Source organism: Paroedura picta, chromosome 2, assembly GCF_049243985.1.
Source record: "Paroedura picta isolate Pp20150507F chromosome 2, Ppicta_v3.0, whole genome shotgun sequence".
NCBI lineage: Eukaryota > Metazoa > Chordata > Lepidosauria > Squamata > Gekkonidae > Paroedura > Paroedura picta.
This window is the reverse complement of record NC_135370.1, coordinates 101,429,913-101,454,474: the sequence shown is the minus strand read 5'-3', so window position 1 is coordinate 101,454,474 and position 24,562 is coordinate 101,429,913. Positions and strand designations below refer to the sequence as shown.

General features: G+C 42.4%; 1 protein-coding gene across 4 annotated transcripts in view; it reads left to right on the top strand.

Moving 5' to 3' along the window:
• The window catches only part of KIAA1549L (KIAA1549 like), a 221,903-nt gene that overhangs the window by 172,698 nt on the left and 24,643 nt on the right, over window positions 1-24,562 (top strand). For all 4 annotated transcript variants that reach the window (XM_077321898.1, XM_077321902.1, XM_077321900.1 and 1 more), the window contains 3 exons: window positions 7,441-7,570; window positions 17,156-17,506; window positions 24,315-24,412. In XM_077321898.1, coding sequence (XP_077178013.1) covers window positions 7,441-7,570; window positions 17,156-17,506; window positions 24,315-24,412 — 579 coding nt within the window. The remainder of the gene's footprint in view (window positions 1-7,440; window positions 7,571-17,155; window positions 17,507-24,314; window positions 24,413-24,562) is intronic.

Genomic DNA, 24,562 nt, shown 5'->3' with positions numbered 1-24,562 from the left:
TGAGTCATCACTCTGATGCTTGCATCTGCTTTTTCATGTGTTTGATCATAAAAATTACTCAGCTTCATTTAGCGAATTGAATGCTATATTTTCATTAACAAGTGGATTGAACAAATTATGAAAATAAGACAGAATACTGTTATTTGTATTTGTAATGTAGACAAGGGAGGGGTAATTATGGTTTTGATGGCTAGCTCAAGGGGCTACAGTTACAAAACTGTTAACTTTAATAGAGAAGTTTCAAAGATTTAAGATATATGGCATCAGAACTGGAGGCTTTGGAACATCATTGTATAGTAGAGATATGAAGAAGGCCTGTTACATATGTACAGTAAAATATAAGGATTTTTGAGTTACCCAGTATCTTTTTTATTAGCACAAAGTTTGTTAGGAATATAAATGAAGCAGATGGAAATTTCTTAACAATGTAAACAGTGGATGGGATGTAAGATATGAAATTTCCACAGTAAGTTTATTATTGATCCAATCAGTTTTATTAGCCGCTCTAGAATTTGCTCTGCTTGTGGACAGTGTAGAAAGAGGCCATGCAGCATGTTTTCAAAGGCATGTTTTTTTTATGTTTATTGATTATATTAGAAAAACAGCCTTACACCAATCCATTTTTCACCAATACATCCCTCTCAAGTAGCCAAAGATTTATTAATTGTCTGAGTGACATTAATAGCATTTGCTCACATGAAAATTTGTTCAGGATCGATGTAACTTTAGGTTAACAGTAAGAAATTATCCTGTTTACATCTGAATAGAAAATGAAAACTGAAAGTTAATGAAAATTCAAAAATCAATGGCTGGCTACAAAAGCTGACATATCTTCTGCAAAAGAGTTTTTGAATTATGGATATCTGTGGTGCTTACTTAACAGTGGCATTCAGATTTGAATAAAATAGATGGCCCTTAGAACTTTATATACCTACCCTTCAAACAGTGCCATAAACAGATGCAGGTTGTACCATAAATGTATGTAGTATCCTTAAGTTTGAATGCCTTTTCCTTATTCCTGTTTCATTCCTCCTCCTTACTTTGCTACTTTGAAAATGAAGCTGAAGAGATATTGTATTATTATTGTCACTAAATGCCTTATTTAGCCTGGTTATTACAAATTCATATTATTGTATAACAATGCTTTGAGAATATGTACAAATCATCATTAGTACTAAATAATTTAGGATTGATATGGACTAAGTCCCAAGCATCCTGTACATTCCTATGTGTATTCTGTATGACATGTTCAGTGCTGTAAAATGTTGTTGTTCGCTGTAGTCCTGTTTAACCTATGATTGTGCCAGTTGTTAATATTGAGACCTCCTTTCTCATCAGTGAAGGTTTCTTAAATCAGCTAATTGGTAATCTCAGTGTAATTTCTATAAGGCTGCTCATTATATACACTGTTCTACATCCTCCCCTAAATATCCACACAGTGGCTTACAATTAGGTCAAGGGTATGTAACTGCCTGAATAATCTGAAAACAGAATAATTATACAAGTATAGAACTAGTGTCAGAACTTCAGTTCTGCCCCAATATGTACCTGGAACAAAACACAGCTGGAACTTTCAGAAGATCTGTCCTCAGTTGACCCCATATGTTTCTTGCAAAATGATGAGAGAGCCAGCTACCAGGATGTTCAACAGAAATTCAGGGCCATTTAAGTTCCTAAGAACATTTCCAGCAAATCATTTTGTGGTGGATAAACAGCAGCAACATTGAAGGCTGTTCCTACTCTGTCAAGCTCAAGCAGTAGTGTTTGGGCAGGACCTCAGTGTGGTATAATGTCATAGATTCCACCTTCCAAAGTGGCCATTTTCTTCAGGAGAACTGATCGCTGTTGCTTGAAGATCAGTTGTAACAATGGAAGATCTCCAGCTATCATCTGGAAGTTGACAACTCTAGCTCTCACAAGGCCGGTAGTCTCCTACACTAGCTTCATGAGAGGCTTAGAAGTAGACCAGTGAGGAGGTGGTTGGCTTCTTTCCAGGCTTTGCAATAGAAACCAAGACTGTTTCTGCATTTGAGACATTTCAGGTGTGTGCCTAGAAAGGTGGATTTTGGTGTGGAAACAGAAGTCTGCCCTTTAAAAGGGAAAATCCAAACGATATTGCTAGTATGGACATGGTCCCAGTGAAGAGGAGGAACCACCACCACTATCAGCTGCTACCGTCCAATCCCCCCTGGACTAGGGTAGTGCAGCAGGATATGTCCAGCTATTTCAGTTTCCCCAGCAGTGCAAGGGTAGGGTTGTGCGATTCGGCAACCAAAGCAGCTGTTCCCACCCATCGCAGCCAGCGCCGTGCTGCGGAGTCGGGGGGGAGGCATGGGTGTCGGTGTGTCAGTCAACACACGCATGCAAGGTGCGTGCGTGTGTTGACTGGTGTGCCGGCGCTCGCCTCCCCCCCGTGGCACAGCACTGGCTGCAACAGGCGGGAACAGCCATTTTGGTGGCCGAATCGCACAACCCTATCCTTGCACTGCTGGGGAAACTGAAACAGCTGGACATATCCTGCTGCACTACCCGTTCGGTAATGATCTGAGATCTCCAATGATCTCCAAAACATGGCTTTGTTTATTCTTGCAGGGCATGACTCTGGATAGAATTGCCAGGTTCTGTACAGCTGCCAGAGTTTATTGAAGTACAATGTTGATATAGCAACACATTTTTAAAAGATATTTTAATTGAAGACTGCATATATAGTTTTATAACAACTCTGCTAATCTGTGTTAAATTTTGCTGGTTCATGACTGGAATAAATTTCGTATTGGTTGACTGATTGATTGAGTTTCTTAGTCTGCCACAGAACAATTCAACTGGACACTATACACTATAGTCTTTTTACCTTAATTTTGTATAAATAATTAAGCATATATATGCAGGTAACAGCCGGCTTTGTAATATAAAAAGAATAAAAAGCCCCAGGGAAGTCTGACTGGCCAGGACTAGGGCCAGGGTCTTTTTGGTCCTGGCCTCTACCTGGTGGAATGAGCTCCCAGAAGAGCTGTGGGGCCTGTGGGAGCTTCCAGCATTCCACAGGGCCTGTAAAACGGAGCTCTACCACCAGCTTTATGGTTGAGGTTGGTATGGCCAAGGATATCTATAGGGCCCTTCCCTTCCAGGAAGTGATGGTTTGCCAGTGACATCTGCGCTCTCCCTCCTCCCACTCCGCTATGAGTTGTTATTGGGAGTACTGTGAATAGTGAGGGTTTTTGTTTTTCAGCCACATCTTTTTTCTCGATTTGACTAATGATTGTGATTTTATGTCTGGGGTTTTAATCGGGGTTTTATGCAGATGTATGTCACCTGCCACGAGCCGTCAGGGAGTGGCAGGTAATAAATAAAATTAATAATAATGATGATGATGATGATGATGATGATGATGATGACGACGATAAATAATAACAACAACAATAATAATAGATTAATTACCCATATGGATGCTGGAGCTCTATAGGAGATGACTGAGTTCAAACAATTGATTACAAAACAAATAGATCACTTATTATGATACATATATAAGTTAGTTCCTTCAGTTTGAAACAGAAGTACAAGTGAAAAAATGTATGACTAAATGAATGCAGAATTTTAAAGAGAAAATACCTATGCACCAATGGGAATGATTATGGGGGAAAAATTAAGTTCACAGCCAGTCAGATGTTATTTGAAAATTGATAGAAAAAGTTTTTAAGATAGTTAAGGTATCCCCTTCCAAGCACCACGTCATGTCTGACCCTTGGGGTGACACCCTCTAGTGTTTTCTTGACAGACTCAATATAGGGAGGTTTGCCATTCCCTTCCCCAGTCACTACCATTTTACCCCCCAGCAAGCTGGGTACTCATTTTACCAACCTCGGAAGGATGGAAGGCTGAGTCAACCTTGAGCTGGCTGCTGGGATCGAACCCCCAGCCTCATGGTCAGAGCTTCAGACAGCATGTTGGCTACCTTACCACCCTGCGCCACAAGAGGCTCTTTTCAGATGGTAAAGGTATCCTCTGTGCAAGCACTGGGTCATGTCTGACCCTTGGGGTGATGCTCTCTAGCGTTTTCATGGCAGACTCAATACGGGGTGGTTTGCCAGTGCCTTCCCCAGTCATTACCGTTTACCCCCCAGCAAGCTGGGTACTCATTTTACCGACCTCAGAAGGATGGAAGGCTGAGTCAACCTTGAGCTGGCTGATGGGATTGAACTCCCAGCCTTATAGGCAGAGCTTTCAGACTGCATGTCTGCTGCCTTACCACTCTGCGCCACAAGAGGCTCTTTTTCAGATGGTACATTACACCAAAAGATATGGAGAAAATATATTAAAACTATAGAGGAAAATGCTGGAAATATCGAGTTCTAGATGGAACCTTTTACCATATGTGGTAGACCTGTAAAAAGGCAAAGAGAACCAAACAAAATAAAAAAATAATTTTATTGAAAAATGCTGAATATATTAAAATTTAAATTCCCTATCGAAATTAATAATACGCTGGTAGGAATATTGCCTAACGGATTACCAAAATATTAGAAGAGATATTTGAAAACATGGTGACAGCAGCTAGAATCGACTGTGCAGCAAAATGGAAATGAGACCTCTGACCTAGTTTAGAAGAATGGGAAAATAAGCTTGCTGACTATGCAGTAACAAAAAAATTAACAATTATGCAAACAGAAGACAAACTTAAAACAATAAATAGTTTAAAAACTGTATATAAATGGATTGCAATGCAGGAACAGAATGAGAATATAAATGTACTAGCAGATAAGCCCGGGCTCTAGCCCCCCTCCAGCAGCAGCGGCAGTGCAAAGAGCATGTAGGTGGCTGCAGAATGTTGTGGGGTGGGGGAAGGAAGCAGCCATTCCCCCCTCCCATTATGCTGCACAATACTTACTGATGTCCTGTCGCCTGAGTTTAGAACTTAAAAGAAACAGCAAGCCTTGACAAATGTTTCTAAAAATACAAATTCTTGCTGAGATTTTATGGTGAAATATTCTACAGTGTCTCAAATAAATTGTAGTTTGGACTTGAATTTTTGAAATAAGTCATTCATGTGCAAATTTTAATTTGGTCACTTGAACCAAAGGTATAGAATTCCAAGGCGGAAGCAGCGTGTGGAATTTAATGTTGACAATTAAGAATGTTGAATCAACAAAACAACACAACAAAATCAAAATCTTTTGGGGCAATTAGGCTAGTATGCCAGAGCCATACAAGATGTTCTGACCCAGATTAAATACATGGATCTGCTGCTACCACATCTAGCTTGTCCTCAAAACGAGAATTTCTGTTCTAAATAATGTGCTTTGGACTTGAATAAATGTCATGATTTATTTTAAAGAAGATAAGACTTCCTTCAGTCTTTTAAAGTAATTGACAGTGAGGTCACTGGTGTTTAAAACTACATCCTGATAGAATTTACCATTTCTGTTCATGCATTTAAAACTTTTATTATTATAACTATATCATGGTAAATGTCAGATTAAAGGTCTGCAGTGAAGTTTCATATGTAGTAACTGCATTATCTCAAAGTGCATATTCTCAAGGTACTATTTGTAGACAGCTATGCTTTTATCATATTAGCTAGCCTATTTACTTATTTTTCAAGTGGATGAAACACAGAAGATGAATGACGATCTTATAGTTATAGTCAAGTGGACAGGCACAACTTTATATTGTACTGTAGTAACCATGTTGTTACTCTGCTATTAAGTCATACTATATAATTAGCATAGTCAGTGAGTACATCTCTGTGAGAACAGTTGTATGAAACTACTAGAGAAGGATTAGTGGCACTATTTAGATCCTGATATTCTGGCACTCACCAACTAAATTAATTTTTCATGATACTGAACTCTTGGATGGACCTTATAATATCAATGACTAATTTTACTATGAACTGATGTATAGCAGTCATCTATGGGCAACTAATACAGAGAGCCATTGACACACACTCTCTCACACACAATATTTTATCCCAAATTCTGTTGCTGTATGAGCATTAAAGTGGCTTGCAAAACTCCATAAAACAAAATAGTGTATTCATTCTCTCTTCCTTCCACTCTCCAAAACTCAAGATGCAGTAAACTCTTTAACCAATTAATAAAATAGTATATGCAAAAAAAAAAAAAAAAGGCAACAGGAACACAACATTATAGAAAAGTGTTCCTTAAATTCACCTTAAAAAAGAAACATCTTCAGTAACTGGAAAGGTTCTTATCAGTGTAAAGATTTTCATAATGTGGAGTCTTAAATCTGCTTCTGAAAATGATACAATATATCTAAGGTGAAAGGGGACCTTTAAGAGGGCTTCCTTGTAGATCTTAGGACACAGGTAGGTGTGAAGTGACTACTAAAGATATTCGTAGTCCAGACCAGGGCTTTAAGGTTAAAGCCAGCAGCTGTTATAGCTACTGCAAATTTGCTGGTTCTTAGAGAATTGTTCTTTTTACAAGAGGAACCACATTATCATCAGTAACTAAATGTGTATATGTTGTACAAACATATACTGCAAGTAGAGTTGCCAATATGCCGGTAATGGTTAGAGATATCCTGGGATAATGTTTGAACGTCAGCTGACAGAGGTTACTATACCTGGAGAAAATGGCCACTTTGGAAGGTGGACTCTATGGTCTTATACTCCACTGAAGTCCTTTCTCTCTCCAAACCCTGCCCTTTTCTGGCTTAATCCTGAAAATCTCCAGGTATTTTCCAATACAGAAAAAGTAAGCCTAACTGCATGACACAATTGTGCGTGCATGGGTGATTCTGCACCAGTGCCGCTGCTCTGTGCCACTGCCAGTTTATTGTGGAGGAGAAGCATGTGGTGCTGTTTCTTGTGTCCTCATGGGGGAAATTTTAGCATGGTGGACCCAGTCCACCATTTTTTGCATCCCAACAGGGGACACTATACCATGGCAGACCCGGCCCACCCTGGATTTATGCATCCCAAAAGATGCAGCTGGGGTGGAAAGGTTCTGTCTTGGGGGGGGGGGGAGGTTGCAGGAAAGTGGGATTGCATAAGAACACAATCCCACCTTCCTGCAAATTAAAAATAATGCCCCATTCTTCCTCGCAGCACTGAGAAGCACCACGAATCAGCCTGGGACATTTTTTATCTCCTCCTGATTCCATAGGATGGGGGGGGGGTGAGCTGGACTTGGAAGGTCTGGCTCTTCCTGCCCACACGGGCTTCTGCTGGGCTAGGCCTATGTGTATTTGCAGGTCATGTAGTGCTATACAGTGTGTAATGCATACTGCTTTTCGTTTTCATTTGTGAACACTGCAAAATTGATCTGGCACAACTAGTTACTTTCCAAAGCAATAAACTCCCCTTTACTTTGCCCTGGATAAGATTATGGTACTTTCTAATAACAGTGAATATAAAATTATATGTTTTTATTTGTTGTAACTTGATTTCATTTAAACATTTAATTTTTTCTTCTCTAGGCAACAGATGAAGAACTCAGTTTACCGAAGCAGACAGTCTTTAAACAGCCCAAGTCCAGGAGAAACAGAAATGGATCTTTTGGTTACCCGAGAAAGGCAAAGGCGTGGTATCCGCAACAGTGGATATGATGTATGTGTATAAAAATCCTGCTTGTTGAGGAAATTGCATTGACTATACCTGTGAAGGTGAATTTGTGTATTCAGAGGTAAAGCTGTAGCTTCATGTTGATGCCCATTTTACAGTGAGGTTTCAAATTCAGTTTTGATATATCCAGATGAATGAATTCAGTAATAAACAAGAAAAGGCAGCTTTTGAAATCAGGGCTGAATGGTTTGGAATTCCTTACTGTATGTGCAAGACTGCATTTTGAAAATATCAGCTTTTACTGGTTTGGGTTTTTTTTTAATCTAGTGGCTTCACTGGTAGTTTGCAAATTATATGGAGAATAGCATGGTGATTGTCATGGCTGGTGGTAGAGTACTGATCGAGTTTTAAAGATTGTGCTTCACTGCCTGATGTATATCCATTCTCCTCACTATTAACTGGATGAAGCAAAGGCCACTATTCAGACTAGTTTGTAAATGTGCTTAAAATAAGTAATCTGTACAGCATGCAAATTTAGTTTTCTTTTGGGTGAAATTGGATTCCCTTGGTGCTTTGTGCTGATGTTTGTGGACATAGAGATGGAATACAGAATCATAGTTATACAGCAACATCTAAGAGAACTTTTATTTCCAGGCAGTTTTTCTTCCTTTTTCCTCAATGTGATAAGATGACACTTCACATTGTTCCATCCTGCACTGGAGAAAAATCCTTTGGTCCTAACATTTGCCCCAGATTGGAGGCAAGCCAGTATGTGTAGCGGTTAGTGTCAGGCTAATACTTAAGGTGACTAGAGTCAAATTCCTACATGGCTATGAAGCTCACTAGCTGACTTTGGGCCAGTCATTCCTCAGCCTTGTTTACTTCATGAGATTATTTTCAAAGTAAAATAGAGGAGGAAGGAATCACATACCCCTTAACTTCTTGGAAGAAGAGGAAGAGAAAAATATGATGCAGTTGCTTTTGCAACCTCACAGGAATCTTATTTGCAGGGGAGGGTTGTGGTATTTGCTCTGAAGATGGAAAGTTGATGGAAAAGGATTTGGGCAACCCAGGGATCATGCCACTGTTGCTCAACACTATGTGTGTTCTTGTAAAAAAGAATCCTACATACAGCATTTAGAAAGCCCATTCTTTAGAGAGCCAGTTTGGTGTAGTGGTTAGGAGTATGGACCTCTAATCTGGCATGCTGGGTTTGATTCTGCGCTCCCCCACATGCAACCAGCCGGGTGACCTTGGGCTCGCCACGGCACTGATAAAACTGTTCTGACTGAGCAGTGATATCAGCGCTCTCTCAGCCTCACCCACCTCACAGGGTGTCTGTTGTGGGGAGAGGAAAGGGAAGGCGACTGTAAGCCGCTTTGAGACTCCTTTGGGTAGAGAAAAGCGACATATAAGAACCAACTCTTCTTCTTCTTCTTCTTCTTCTTCTTCTTCTTCTTCTTCTTCTTCTTCTTCTTCTTCTTCTTCTTCTTCCACATAATGGGAGCCACTACAGAAAATGCCTGTGTGGGGGCAGTTGCTAATTTTACCTATTTGTTGGGTGGTGCTACAAGAAACCTTGAGATAGTGATCTACACAGAAAAGAAAGTTGTATGTACAATTTCAGGTTTCAGTAACTGGAAGAAAGATTCCCACATACTTTTAATTCTGTAAACTATGTAAAATAGTTGTTTTATAAAGCGAATAAAGAACAGAATTGTAGTCTGTGCCACAATCTATGCTATATTTGTGGTGGCAAGTCCTGAAGGTTTGGTGTCCTGTGGGGAGGGATAGAGAACAGGTGGGGTGGTTCCCTTGAGTTTCTGCACCAGACTTTCCTGGCATAGTAGCCTCCTTACGATGTTGTGTAAATGCTGAGCGTGACTTGCCCCTCAGGGGTGGCCTGTCGGGCTCGCATTTCTGGGTGGCAGAGGGTTGCCATTTAGAGGCTTATGCTTGCTGGCACCTTCCATCTGCCATCCCCCAGGATTATTCCCAGCTGGCTGGAGCATGATGCACTACTTGCTGATGAGTATGTGCCTCAGGTGCAAGGGTGGGCCACTGGGAGTGGAGTTCCCACTGACCACCGGAAGACAGCTCCCCCCCCCCGCTATTCCCCATCCTGCTGTGGGGTTATAATAAAGCTGTGGCCTGATTTACTCCACTGAACGGGTCCAAGTACTTTTTTCAGCCCACACTTGCCCCCCTGCTATGCAATGGCAAGTCACATGCTTCTGGGAAACCTGTTGGATTATGCAAGATCTGCAGTGTGCATGATTGAACCTAATATGAAGAATATCCTACATGGGACGTTGGAGGAGATATAGAAGAAGAAGAATAGAATCATGGAAGACACCATACAGGTCATCTAGTCCAATCCTCTGCTCAATGCAAAATCAGCCTAAAACATCCAGGATAAGTATCTGTTCAGCCGCTGCTTGAAGGGGAGTTTACCACCCCCTTAGGCAGTCCACTGCTGAACTACTCTGTAAAAATTTTTCTCCTGATATCTAGCTGATAGCATTCTCCATGTAGTTTAAACCCATTGGACCCTATCTGCTTCCAACAGGAATCTTTCTCTAAGTACAACCTTTCAAATACTTAGAGGCAGCAATCATGTCCCCGCTCAACCTCCACTTCCCGAGGCTGAACATTCCAAAGCTGTTCCTCATTGGGCTTGGTTCCCAGGTTCCGAATCATTCTCATTGCTCTCTTCTGAATTCTCTCAATTTTGTCCACGTCCTTTTTGAATAAGGCCTCCAGAACTGCACACACAGTATTCCAAGTGGGGTCTGTCCAATGTGGTATATAGCAGGACTATGACATCTTGTGATTTTGATGCGGTGCCTCTGTTGATACAGCACAAGACTGCATTTGTTGTTTTTACTGCTGCATTGTACTCCTCTGCTCATATTTAGCGTACAGTCCAAAACTACCCCAAGATCACATTTACACACACTGCTACCCAGAAGTGTATCTCTCATCCAGTATGCATGCTTCTCATTTTTGTGACCCAGATATAGAACTCTACACTTGCCCACTTTTCTACTGTATGTAGCACTAACTAGCATTACGAACTTCCTGATATTTTTCAAATATGTTTCTCTCGATTGGCCCAATTGGAGACTTCTTATCCGTTTGAGCACACTTCCTCTCTGCTTGCCTTCACAACAGAGAATGAATGCAGAACAGAGCAGTTAATTAGGTCTCTCTCCCCCCCCTTCCTATAGAAAGTTTGTTTTTGATCTAAATAAAACTGTTTTTGTTTTTTAAACTGTCTGTTGCTTTCTCTCTCATATTTAAACTCTATCAACAAAACCCATATGCAAGTGCTAATTTATTTTCAATTTCTTTCTAAATTTTAATGTAGAATTTCCCCTTTTCACTCATGCTGCAAAATGAGTTAATACTTTCATTGTTTATTGCCTACCAGGATTGAAATGAAAGGGGTTATGCTGCTTGTGATATAAAAAGCTCCTGAGACTTACCTAAGGGGGCCATTACTGCTGCGGGGGAGAAATGCTGATGGACCTGGCTGGTGGAAGAGAACTCCCAGCGCTGGCATTTCCTGGGCAGTGTGTGCTGTGGCATGGTGACCGGGGGAGGGGGGGGAGCATGGCCGAACCAGGTATCTGTTTGCAGCCTGATGTTGCTCAGCCTCTTTTCCCTCTCAGGGCACCCAAAGACTGGAAATCCATCCTCCCTCCCTGTTTTTGAATTGTTGGACTGTTTGTTAGATGTTTGGTTGTATTATTGTTTAATTGGCACAGCCAGTGGAAGTGGAGCATGGGAAGGATCAATTTTGGGGCGGCCAAGCTTGTGCACTGGCCTCCCTTAGGTTTGGGGCTCCCCTTAAGGGGCTGTGTGGATGCAGAGTCTGATTGAAGGCTAGCATTTCTGGGGGGCAGGAAAACCCAACAGAAATGGATGCCCAGAGGGGTTACTCCATGTTGCCTCTCCCACTTTTCAGCCTGCCATTATGCCCGGGATGTTGGGCTAAATAGCAAATGCAAATACATTGAGGGACAGGCTCCGGTGGGTGGCCTTGTGGTTGGCTGACCACAAGAGGGCCAGATCCTCTTCCCATGCTTGCCATGCTCAATGTTGAATAAAGGCTATGGCCTAATATTTTATGCCATTAGGTGGTCCTCATTAGGCGGTCAATATCCCCCTGCAAAGCAATTAATAACATAGATGTCTGTTAAAGTGTAGCAGGCTAATGTGTTGCAGTATTTCATCAGGTGAAGGAATCTGAAATATCAAATGATATTCACAAAAGTACATTTGTGAAGAGATTGACAGTGTTTTGACAAACTCTATGAGAACATATAAAACATAATCTGCTGGGTAACTAGGTTTATGGTCTGCTACACTGCAGTGTGTTTCATCACAGCAGAAATATAAAGAAACTACTTGGTTAAAATCTGTTTTTGAATAAGCAATAGATTTTGTGGGAATAAAAACATATGGTTTATTTCATTAAAAATATCAACTTTTTTTTACTACAAATAATACTTTTCATATGAAAGAATTTGTGAGTGCTGGTAATTCATAAATCCAGCAGATTCACATAGGGAAGGGCGGTATAAAAATACAAATAAATAAATAAAGTAAAATAAATACTTAAATGGGAAAATAGTGTTCCGTGGATCTTCTTTACCTCTTGGCAACATTTTTGAATGATTTTACCAAAACTGGATGACACAAAGGCCATTTTCAGCATTAATCTCCCACTGGCTTCTAGAAGAAATTTCTCCAAGAGTGGTAATTAGTGATTTCTTTTAGTCAATTCCTGGATAAGAGTCAGGTTACACATATCTGATGCCAGGCATTCAAAGCAACATTGAGAGATGTTTCAATTTGCTTTAATCACAGTTGCTGATTTTGTTACCTTTTGTTTACTCTTTTAATAATTTGGTAGCAAAGCTGAAAGCTTTGAACTAGAAGTTAATACTATAATGCTATGTTTGTTCTTTCCTATTTATCTGAATATTGTCTTCAAGTCCACATTTTTTTAGCTTTTTCCTTTCCTCTGCATCTTGGCAACCAAGGCCACTTATTTTTCACTGGTTGTGTGTGTGTGTGCAAAGAACAAGCTTGGAAGTCTCCACAATTGCAGGCTAATAGCCAACAAACAAAGGGCAGGTTCAGGTGAAATTCTGTATTTTCTTATCATGTTTATTCAGTATAAAGGAACCCTCAGAGACAGAAGCCTTTCCCTTTTCTAATCCTCAGACCATTAATAAAGTTAAGGACATCTCATAAAGTAATCAAGAATACAGTACTTTAGTGCAAATGACCTGGTATACACTAATCACTGAAACCCTTGAAAGCATACATTATCATTTCATACTAAGAACAATTTAATCTGGAATATGAAATGAAATTTCTGGTCACAAATCCATATTTTGTGAGGTGTCCCTTCCCTTCCCTTCCCTTCCCTTCCCTTCCCTTCCCTTCCCTTCCCTCCCTTCCCTTCCCTTCCCTTCCCTTCCCTTCCCTTCCCTTCCCTTCCCTTCCCTTCCCTTCCCTTCAAGGTAAAGGTATCCCCTGTGCAAGCACTGATGTCTGACCCTTGGGGTGATATCCTCTAGCGTTTTCTTGGCAGACTCAATACAGGGTGGTTTACCATTCCCTTCCCCAGTCATTACCGTTTTAGCCCACAGCAAGCTGGGTACTCATTTTACTGACCTCGGAAGGATGTAAGGCTGAGTCAACCTTGAGCCGACTGCTGGGATTGAACTCCCAGCCTCATGGTCAGAGCTTCAGACAGCATGTCGGCTGCCTTACCATCCTGTGCCACAAGAAGCTCCCTGGAATTCTCTCCTTTCTCACCTTAAGCAAATCATGCAGCATACCTGTTAGTTCACCTGGATCATCCTCCCTTTCTCCCATTTCTGGGGAAAGGTATCTTTTGTTTCAAGTCAATTCTCATCTGTTGAAAATCCCAGATCACGCAATTTATCAAGGCTTTTCATGGCAGATTTGGATTTTGTGATGTGATTTTGTTAACTTTTGTTTACTCTTTTAATAATTTGGTAGCAAAGCTGAAAGCTTTGAACTAAAAGTTAATACTATAATGCTATGTTTGTTCTTTCCTATTTATCTGAATATTGTCTTCAAGTCCACATTTTGTTGGCTTTTTCCTTTGGTCCTCGATCCATACCAGTCTGGTTTTTGTCCTTGCTACAGGGTAGAGACAGTGTTGGTCACTGTGATGGATGATCTCCAGCACCAGCTGGATTGGGGTGGGTTGTCCATTTTCATAATGTTAGACTTGTCAGCTGGTATTATCAGAAGATAATTATTATCTGATATTATCAGATGATAATTCAGTTAATTATTACTCTAATTGCTTACTGAACTCACTAAGCAAAGCTATTTTATTGTAAGACTGGTCTGGTTTCCTTACTGATTTGTAGAGGAAGTGTTCTCTGTATTATGGGTGTATTCTCGCTACTTGCTTTAGAAGAAGAAGAGTTGTTTTTATATCCCACTTTTCACTGCCCAAAGGAGTCTCAAAGCAGCATACAATCACCTTCCCTTTCCTCTCCCCACAACAGACATCCTGTGAGGTAGGAGAGGCTGAGGGAGCCCTGACAGGACTGTTCTGTGAGAACAGCATTACCAGGACTATGATGGCTACATGTGGAGGAGCATGGGGAATTAAATCTGGCTTGCCAGATTAGAAGCTGCTGTTCTTAACCACTACACCACACTGATTGTCAACTATTTGATCACTATGCAAAACCCTAAATATAGATGTTTAATTTTATGAGCAAGATGTAATTCACTTTTAACAGCTGGAATATATTAGAAAATTTAAAGCTATTCCCTTGAGGGGAAAAAGGTGGATCTAGAAGTGGTGTCTGCCATACCACTATGCCCTGTAGGCCCGGCTCAGGATACCACCCCTTCCCTGTTGGGGTGAGGGACACATTTTAGCCTGCCCCTGGAGACTTATGGATCCAATTGGTTTCCAGAATGCTCTGTGGGACCTTATGCCTCCTGGTGATTTGTTGGCAGTGCTGGTGGAGGACTGGCAGTCCCACTGATGGCAGCCATAGACAAGATCACCCCTAGATGTCCTCCCTGCCCTTGACTCAAGTGGGCTCCTTGGTACACCAGCAAGCTCCAGGAGAGGAAGAAGGAGGTGAGATGACTGGAGCGTGGTTGAAAACTCATGACAAAGCGGCAAGAACATATACTTATGAGGGCATATGAGATGGCAGTGAAAGTGGCAAAATGGGATTTTTTTTGCCACAGGAATTGCGTCTGCAAGCTCTCACCTGGCTCAATTGTTTAGGGTAGTTTGGTCTCTTACCACCCTCAAGGCGGGGTGCCAAAATGTTTGTAAATCGGACCTTAGCTGTGAGGCATTAGTGAGCTACTTTGCGGATAAAGTCTTGTTGCTTTGCCACAACCTTCCTGCCATGGTTGATACAGAAAAGGAACTGGAGGCCTGTTGGCAGCCTTTGGAGGTGATGTTTGATGGCTTCAGATGGCTCTCATTACCTGAAGTGGACAAGTTGCTGGTCTTGGTGAGGGCCACCATTCCGCACAAGAACCAATGTTGCCAATTGCTTTCACAAAGCTGGAACACTATTTTAAATAGTGGAATCTCGGCATTGCACACACCTTGATTTGTAGTGGAATCCAGTAGCATTTCATTCGTTCCCCACTGGTTTCCGGTCTCGCAGGAATCGCTAGAAAGGAAGTGATTGTTTTCTGTGCTTGTTCCCGCCCCTGGCCGTCAATCAAACAGAACAGCCAATGGGCGGTTGTTATCATGCTCCCGAAAAGCCCCTCTCCCTTTAAGCACAGTTAAAAAAAAAACACGTTTCAATGAATATGCCTTGATTCTTCGCAACGTAGAGACCCATGTAGCTGGCATGTGAGCCGGCGATTCATCGTTACCACGCTCCCCCGAGTGAAAAAAAAATCCCCCCCCGGACGGGCGTGATTTTTGGCTGAAATTAAAGGGAACAGGGGGCTGTGTTGTGCTTGGGGACTTAGGGGAGCTTTAAAGCACTTCTGTGGAGGGACTGTAGCCGGAGAAGCCTCGCTGGGTGAATGAAGCCTCGCTGGTTTGTTACTTTTCCCACTCAGAGGGAAAAAAATGGTGATCGCTTCGCCGGAAGTTCAGAGGAGAGAGCCAGGGGGAGGGACTTCGTTCCAACCACTACATTGAGAATGCACATGCCTTTTTTGCAAGTGTCGCAGGTTGTTGGCAAGAGTGTAGCGATTTTCTGAGGGTGAATCCACTTTTCCCGATTCCCCGGAAATCGCTACAACAAAGCGATTTTGGCACTAGTGTTGCAGGAGTGTTGCAGATTGCTCACGACGTCATGCGGAATGTAGTTTTAGTGGCGAAAACAAAATGTAAGACTAGTGCTATATTAAAGTCATGCGGAATGGCCCTGGGTGTATTCCTTTCAGCTGGGTATAAAACCTAGGTCAGCCAGCTCTTAGGAGACAGAGAGGTGGCAGAAACCATGTTTCTTTCATTAGGTTAGGCTAGCATAGCATGAATTTGGGTCAAGTTGAAAAGTGGGGCAGTCACACAGACGTACGTATAAGTATACGTATCACCTTACCACATGGCAATGTTGGGGGTACCTAAAAATCAGGAATGCAATTTACATAGTGTTATATATGTAATTTGGTCCTTGAACCTATGAAACTGCCTAATACTGCCCAGTGTTCCTGCTATCTCAGTATTGTGTATGCTGATCAATACTAGGCTTTCAAGCAGAGAAAGCTCTTTCCCAAGATACTTGCAAATGTCAGGGACTGAATTTGATAGCTTCTGCTTGGAAATCATCCGCTGTGCTACGGAACTATGACATAGATATATAATCCCAAAGGGTTTTCACCCGGGTATTTTAAAGTCTCCTTCCATGTGTGCTATCCCACTCTCTTAAACTGGTGAATGAAACATTGTCTGCTGATTTTTGCAAGTATGAGAATTACATGGGCTCAGGGTACAGTTACCTTCCTGGAGTTCAATTTTTACTAAAGCTCATCTGTCCCCATCCGGTTGTTGACAATAGATAAGAAAACAACTCTTCAGAAAAGTGTTGTAGCTTGTTAAATTATGACTGATGATACAACTGACCTTTCTGTTGTTGTTCATATGCAGTTTTTATCTAGCTGTCCCTTTTTTCCACCTTATGATTGTTTAGTTTTTCTATTATATAAAGATGTTTTATTGTTTCATGATCTTGTATTTATATGCTGGTGCCATGGTTTCATGTCTGAGATTTCAGTATAAAGATTTTATAAACAAGTCAGTTTTTGCAGATTCAGATTAATGAGGTCCTGTTGGTTTTATTGATCTGTAAGGTAATCTGATTGATCTAATGACAGGTCAGATAAATGGATCTTCCATTAATATCAGTCATGGATATAGTGGTGCCTAGTGGAGTTTCTTGGGGATTCAACTTCAGAAAAGATTTGCAGAACACTTTTAATTATCTATGTTAATAAATAAGGCTGAAAGAGTACCTCTAAAGAAAAACTTCACAGTCATTCACAATGTAAATGAAAATAGTGTGTAACTCTTATGCAAAGCAGTTTTGCTATTTGGAAAAAGATGATTCCATTAAATGTTCTTACTTTATCCAACAGACTGAACCTGAAATGATAGAAGAAACAAATGTTGACCATGTTAACGAGTCTCGAAATTTTACTAGACCCAATCAAGCAAAAGGCCATTCAGAGACATCAACTCTAAGTTCTCAACCATCCATTGATGAAGTCAGACAACAGATGCACATGTTATTGGAAGAAGCCTTTAGTTTGGCCTCTGCAGGCCATGGAGGTCAGAACCGGCAACAAGATGCCTACAGTTCTACGCAGCACTTGCCATATTCTGAAGTTGTGACCAGTGCTCCTGGTACCATATCTCGACCCAGAGGTGGAATACAGTGGGTACCTACATATAGACCAGAGGTGTATCAGTACAGTCTGCCAAGACCTGTAAGTGAATGTTTGTGTGATATACAAAATGTTCAGCGAATATTAGTATTCTCCAATGTATTTTTTTTTAAGTTGCAAGGAAAAAACACCATGCTCATATAATTTATATGATTTCTGTAGCTTTTTGTCTATGAAGGGAAGTTCTCTTTTTTGCCATTCACTTAGAATATATTTCATATAATTACTACAGGTTTGTCCTAAATTACATTCATGTTTCTGGGTTGGTAATGATACCTTTATTGGCATTAGGTTAATAGTATCCCGCATCCAATCATATAGGTTGGAATATTTAGGGGCACTTTAGTTTTTTTAAAAGAGGGTGATTTTTTGTGCTGATTCCTCTCTGTCCCACAACAGACCCTCACTTTCCTTTTTGTGCTATTCTAGAGGGGCTAGTAACCTCCAAGAACAAAAATTGGGGATCAGCAGCCTGAAGTAGAGTGAGGAATCAGTAGAAATCTCTACCTTGTTTTAAGAACCCTGGACTGGCAACCCTGAGGTGCCACAATAGGTGATCGGGACTGCCCTCCAGACAAACGCAATAATGCACACCCTACAGCCAACACATAACTACACACTAATGGAACCGGGAAGCCCTGAGATGCTATAACAGCGATCAGGGCCAACCTTCCACAGACACACAAAAGTTACACACGCAACTAGAACAAAAAAGAGCACAGAACTGGGGTTCAACAACCACCCTAGCTAAACTGCAGAACTAAGAACAAAAACCAACAGTGTCCATGGAGCTCAGAAAGTTTAAAAAGACTGAGGAAGAAGAAAAATCAGGGGCCCCAATAGGGTCAGGGATCCCAATAATAAGGGGAAGAGGCAAGGACAGTGGATGGTGGAGATACATCAAACTAAGGGGCCCAAAAACCACCCATACTCGGGCCCCCTCCAGACTCCGCCCCATCCCTCACGACACTAGGGTGGAGGCAAAGGTAAACAGCCCACCTTTGACACTGGTGCTGTGCAACGCCAGGTCAATAAACAACAAAACCTATACCCTGGAAAACTACTTTGCAGAACAAAGAGCGGACCTTGTGTGCTTGAAAGAAACCTGGACCAGGGAGGGTGAAACAGTTGCCCTCAAAAACCTAGCCCCTGCCGGGTTCTCTGTCCTCCACCAGACAGCGGGGCGGGGAGGAGGGGTATCAATCCTGACCTGAGAGGCTTTCTCCATCAGGGCCCTTCCTGCGTTATCAATACCAGGCATTGAATGTGTTGGCCTCAGATGGAGATCAACGGAGAGTGTGGCCATCTGGCTAGTGTACCGCACGCCCAATGCACCGGCAGATGCCCTGCCTGCCCTGCTAGAGGCGGTGGCGGCCTGGACGCTACAGTTCTCCAGTCTGCTAGTCCTGGGGGACTTTAACATCCGCGCTGAGCTACCGTCCTCTAGAACTGGGCAGGACCTGGTGTCAACCATGGTGACACTAGGGCTTTTGCAGTTTGTTGTTGGCCCCACCCATCAGTCAAGCCACACCCTGGATCTTATTTTTGGTGTAGGTCTGAATGTGGATCTGGTCACGGCAACTGCCATGCCATGGTCAGACCACTATGCCCTGAAGGCTCGGCTAAGGCTACCACCCCCTCCTCAGTTGAGTGCCGAACAAATTTTAGCTCGCCCACGGAGACTTATGGATCCAATTGGATTCCTGAACGCTCTACGGGAACCAATGCCTCCTGGCACTTCTCTCAATGGCCTGGTCAACAACTGGCATGACAGACTGCTGACTGCCATTGATGAGATAGCTCCCTGACACCCTCTCCAGCCCCGTCTCAAGCGGGGCCCCATGGTACACCGAGGAGCTTCGCAACAAGAAACGGGAACTGAGACAGTTAGAGCACGTTTTGAGGAAGACTCATGATGAAGCCTTGAGAACATCTTATAGAATGCAGATGAAGGCCTATGAGATGGCGGTGAAGTCAGTAAAATGCAATTTTTACTCGGCTACCATCGCATCTGCAGACTCACACCCGGCTCAATTATTTAAGGTAGTTCGATCCCTCACTGCCCTGGTTGAAGGGCAACAAAACAGTAGGCAATTGGATATCAGGCAATTGGATATCAGATGTGAGGCATTTGTGAGTCACTTTGCAGATAAAATCTTGACACTTCGGCAAGACCTCCCTCCAACTTTAGATACAAAAAGTGAACTAGAGGCCCCTTGGCCATCTTTGAAGAAAACTCTGAGTAACTTCAGACAGCTCACACTAACCAAAGTGAACAGGATACTAGCAACAGCAAGGCCAACCACATGCCCACTGGACTCTTGCCCATCCTGGCTCTTAAAAACAGCTGGCATAAGGATAAAGGGTCCCCTCCGGGAGATAATCAACCTATCTCTCACAACAGAATTCCCGGAGGGATTAAAAGAGGCTGTGGTACACCCACTCCTGAAAAAAACATCTCTAGATCCACGAGAGCCTAATAATTATCGACCCATCTCGCATTTAGCGTTTCTGGGGAAGATAATAGAAAGGGCAGTCGCAAACCAACTGATGGAATACCTGGAAGAAGCTTCGGTCCTAGACCCATCCCAGTCAGGTTTCCAGCCTGGCCATGGGGTAGAGACAGTGCTAGTTGCCCTGATGGACGACCTCTGTCACTAGTTGGACCGAGGCGGGTCGGCACTGCTGATATTACTAGACCCTTGAGCTACTAGCTCGCCATCTCATTGATGCCAGAATACGAGGGACAGCCCTTCGATGGCTGATATCCTTCCTCTGGGATCGTGGACAGAGGGTAGCAATAGGAGAGAGAACATCAGACCGCCGACAACTTACTTATGGACTTCCACGGGGAGCGGTCCTTTCTCCTATCCTATTCAACATCTTTATGCGCCCTCTTGTTTACTGACTCTGAATGTAAAGGTTCTCTTTAGTTACCATGACAAGTAATCACTGATTCTGCATTGGCAGAAAAGGCCAAGAGAGAGCTTGTATGGAAGCAGGGCTAATGCCCACTTCCATATGACACTGACACCAGGCCAGCCTCCTCTTGGGCCTGCCCCGGATTGGGCCCTCTTTTGCTAAATCAGAAGGAAGTGCAGAAGAATTCACATTACCTTTTTAAAAGTGGGAGCCAATGGGGCCTGTGCAGCAGTGGCCCAGAGGGGGCAAAAAATGTCCTGGTCAGCTTTGCAGTGCTTTGCAATCTCACCTTCCCGCAAAATAGCACCCCTTTCCCTGCATAAAGCTCCACAGCACTGCACCAGTGGTGGTCCAGTGCAGCCACCACAATGTGGAATCAACCTGATAGACCTATCCTCCATGAATACCCTAAAAAAGGTCTGTGAATTTCATCGACCACATTGTTGATCTGTATTCATAGAATCATAGAATCATAGAATCATAGAGTTGGAAGGGGCCATACAGGCCATCTAGTCCAACCCCCTGCTCAACGCAGGATTAGCCCTAAGCATCCTAAAGCATCCAAGAAAAGTGTGTATCCAACCTTTGCTTGAAGACTGCCAGTGAGGGGGAGCTCACCACCTCCTTAGGCAGCCTATTCCACTGCTGAACTACTCTGACTGTGAAAAACTTTTTCCTGATATCTAGCCTATATCGTTGTACTTGAAGTTTAAACCCATTACTGCGTGTCCTCTCCTCTGCAGCCAACAGAAACAGCATCCTGCCCTCCTCCAAGTGACAACCTTTCAAATACTTAAAGAGGGCTATCATGTCCCCTCTCAACCTCCTTTTCTCCAGGCTGAACATTCCCAAGTCCCTCAACCTATCTTCATAGGGCTTGGTCCCTTGGCCCCAGATCATCTTCGTCACTCTCCTCTGTACCCTTTCAATTTTATCTATGTCCTTCTTGAAGTGAGGCCTCCAGAACTGCACACAGTAATCCAGGTGTGGTCTGACCAGTGCTGTATACAATGGGACTATGACATCTTGTGATTTTGATGTGATGCCTCTGTTGATACAACCCAAAATGGCATTTGCCTTTTTAACCGCTGCATTACACTGCCTGCTCATGTTTAGTTTACAATCCATAAGTACCCCAAGGTCTCGTTCATACACAGTGCTACCTAGAAGCGTATCCCCCATCCAGTAAGCATGCTTTTCATTTTTCTGACCCAGATGCAGAACTTTACACTTACCTTTATTAAATTGCATCTTGTTCTCATTTGCCCATTTTTCCATTGTGTTCAGATCTCATTGAACTCTGTCTCTATCTTCCGGAGTATTTGCCAGTCCTCCCAATTTGGTGTCATCTGCAAACCTGATGAGTAGTCCCTCCACCCCCTCATCTAGATCATTAATAAATATGTTAAAAAGTACCGGGCCGAGCACCGAGCCCTGAGGTACCCCGCTACTCACCTCTCTCCAGTCTGATGAAACACCATTGACAACAACTCTTTGAGTGCGGTTCTGTAACCAATTCCCTATCCACCTAACTATCTGAAAATCCAGATTGCAGTCCTTCAACCTATCCATCAGAACATCATGGGGAACCTTGTCAAAAGCTTTACTAAAATCCAAGTAAATGACATCAACCGAATTTCCCCGATCCAGCAAACCTGTCACTTGGTCAAAAAAGGAAACCAGGTTGGTCTGGCAGGACCTGTTGGAGACAAATCCATGCTGACTTCCTTGGATCACCAAATTGTCCTCCAGATGTTTGCAGATCGCTCCCTTTAATATCTGCTCCATTATCTTCCCCACAACAGAGGTCAGACTCACTGGTCTGTGGTTTCCCGGGTCATCCTTCCTCCCTTTTTTGAAGATTGGAATAACATTTGCTCTCTTCCAGTCCTCCGGGACATCTCCAGTCCTTAAAGAGGTTCCGAAGATGATGGACAAGGGCTGTGCAAGTTCTCTGGAAAGTTCTTTGAGTACTCTCGGGTGCATTTCATCCGGACCAGGGGATTTGAGCTCATCCAGTGCAGCTAAATGCCTCTCGACAACCTCTCTATCCATGCTAACCTGCCACCCAGACACTGTCCTTTGGCTATGGCCATCTCTAGATGTGCCTAAACACTTTGACCTGTGGGAAAAAACAGATGTAAAATAGGCACTAAGCCTTTCTGCTTTCTCTGCATCTTCCCTTAGAGTTTGTCCATCCGCACCCAACAGTGGGCCTATTGCCTCCTTTACTTTACGTTTGCTCCTCACATAACTGAAAAATCTTTTCTTGTTACAATGGGCTTCCCTGGCCAATCTTAGCTCACTCTCAGCTTTGGCCTTTCTGATGATTGATCTACAGTGCCTAGTAACCTGTAGGTACTCTTCAGAGGTCACAAACAAATTAAAGCAAAGTACAGTTCTAGTTTAGGACATCTCCAATCTAATCAGGCTTGTTCCATCACTAGAACCCTCTCCCCAAGGCCCTTCCCCTAGCGCAAGTCATCTGGGTGACGGGATGTACCAGCAGCAAAGGGAGGTCTAGACCTGCCTCACTGGCAACACAGCAGCATCACTTCTGATACACACCAGAATTGACATCATCATGTTACTGCTAATGCAAGGATGCTCTGGTATTAGGGCAAAAACTCTCATTGCTCCTGATAAATCCCCCCACCAGTTGCCAAGGGTACCAGGAAACCCTAAGTCTGATTATGATTCATTGTGACTTCTCAGTTCTGCCACTGTAAGTATTTTTAGTTTGTGGGCAAGAAACTATAATTTGTTTGTGATGTCTGTATATAGAGAAAGTGCGTAATACTTAAAAAAAATCTAAAACACTTGGTGTAAATTCTAAGAATTTTTCCAATTTGGCATCTTGAAGTTATCTCTGTATAGATATAAACTAGCAAAATCTACTTGTCATAATTTAATTAGAAATTAAAGGTCCTAAATGTACTTGGCAAATATTGATAATCCCTGTCTTTTGAACAGGAAACAATGCAAATGCAATCTTAGCTACCTATTCAATATTAAATATCGATGTAATTTTATAGGATAGAGAATGATGAGACACTGGAAACACATGGTTTTCTAATTCTTGATGTACCTCCCATATCAAAGTACATTATGTACAAGTACAAACTACATATATTGAGAGAAGCTAGATTTCCATGCTGTGCTCTGTGGTGATTTTAACATGCTAGCAAGTTCTTCTAAGCGAAGGAAGATTGTCATTCCATGTTGTAGTCTAGCTGCTAAGCAGAGTCAGTAAGTCTCTTTTTATTTCCAAGTAAATGTGACAATCCCCATCATGCTACAAAGGTTTCAAGAGTAATATCCCATGTGCCTTGCCATAAATTATTGAACTCAAAGGTCAGGGAAGTTTTCCTACATTCATATGACACATCACAGTCTTTAACTTTGTTATTGTGATAATTCTCTCCCTCCACCCTTCCCCAAGCTCTGTACAACTGGCCTTGACAGGGGCAGGGTAACTGATCTGATGGCCTCTGATCTTCAGGTTCACTTTGCTCTGGTGTTGATTTTTTTAATGGCATTGTTACATTGTCATAAGAAAGTCCCTTGTTTTTCATGCCTAGGGCAATATGAAAGGATCTCCCTGTAAAGGTGCAGAAGGAAAGCTGAAATACAAATGAATGCTTGCTGACTTTCATTTCCTGTGTGATGGGGTTTGATGCTTCCAGGTGGTCTGACATCAAAAATGTTTCATTTTCAGTGGGACAAAAACAAATCTCCTTGGGGGGGATCCAGGCAAAGAATAACACTGTGATTTTAGGAGGGACCAAAAACGTTTGCTTGGAGGGAACTGATATACAATGGTATGGATTTTAGTCAGTTTACCTGATGTGCGACTGCTGTATTGGGAGAAATGCAAGGCAGTATAGACTTTTGAGCAAATATTCACTGTGCCTTCCCTTCTTAACAGGCTTACAGGTTTTCTCCACTCCCTGAAATGGTGATGGGTTCTCCTCCTCCTCCTGTGCCTCCCAGAACGGGACCTGTTGCTGTCACCTCTCTTAGGAGGTACTATGCTGTCCTATGTTTCAGATGAGAACTTTAAATATCCCCCACTGTGATGTGATATGGAACAGCTTATATTCATACACAGAAGTAAAAATTCACACAGTAATGAAAATAAATTTACAAAATTATTATCAATCATCATTTTAAACC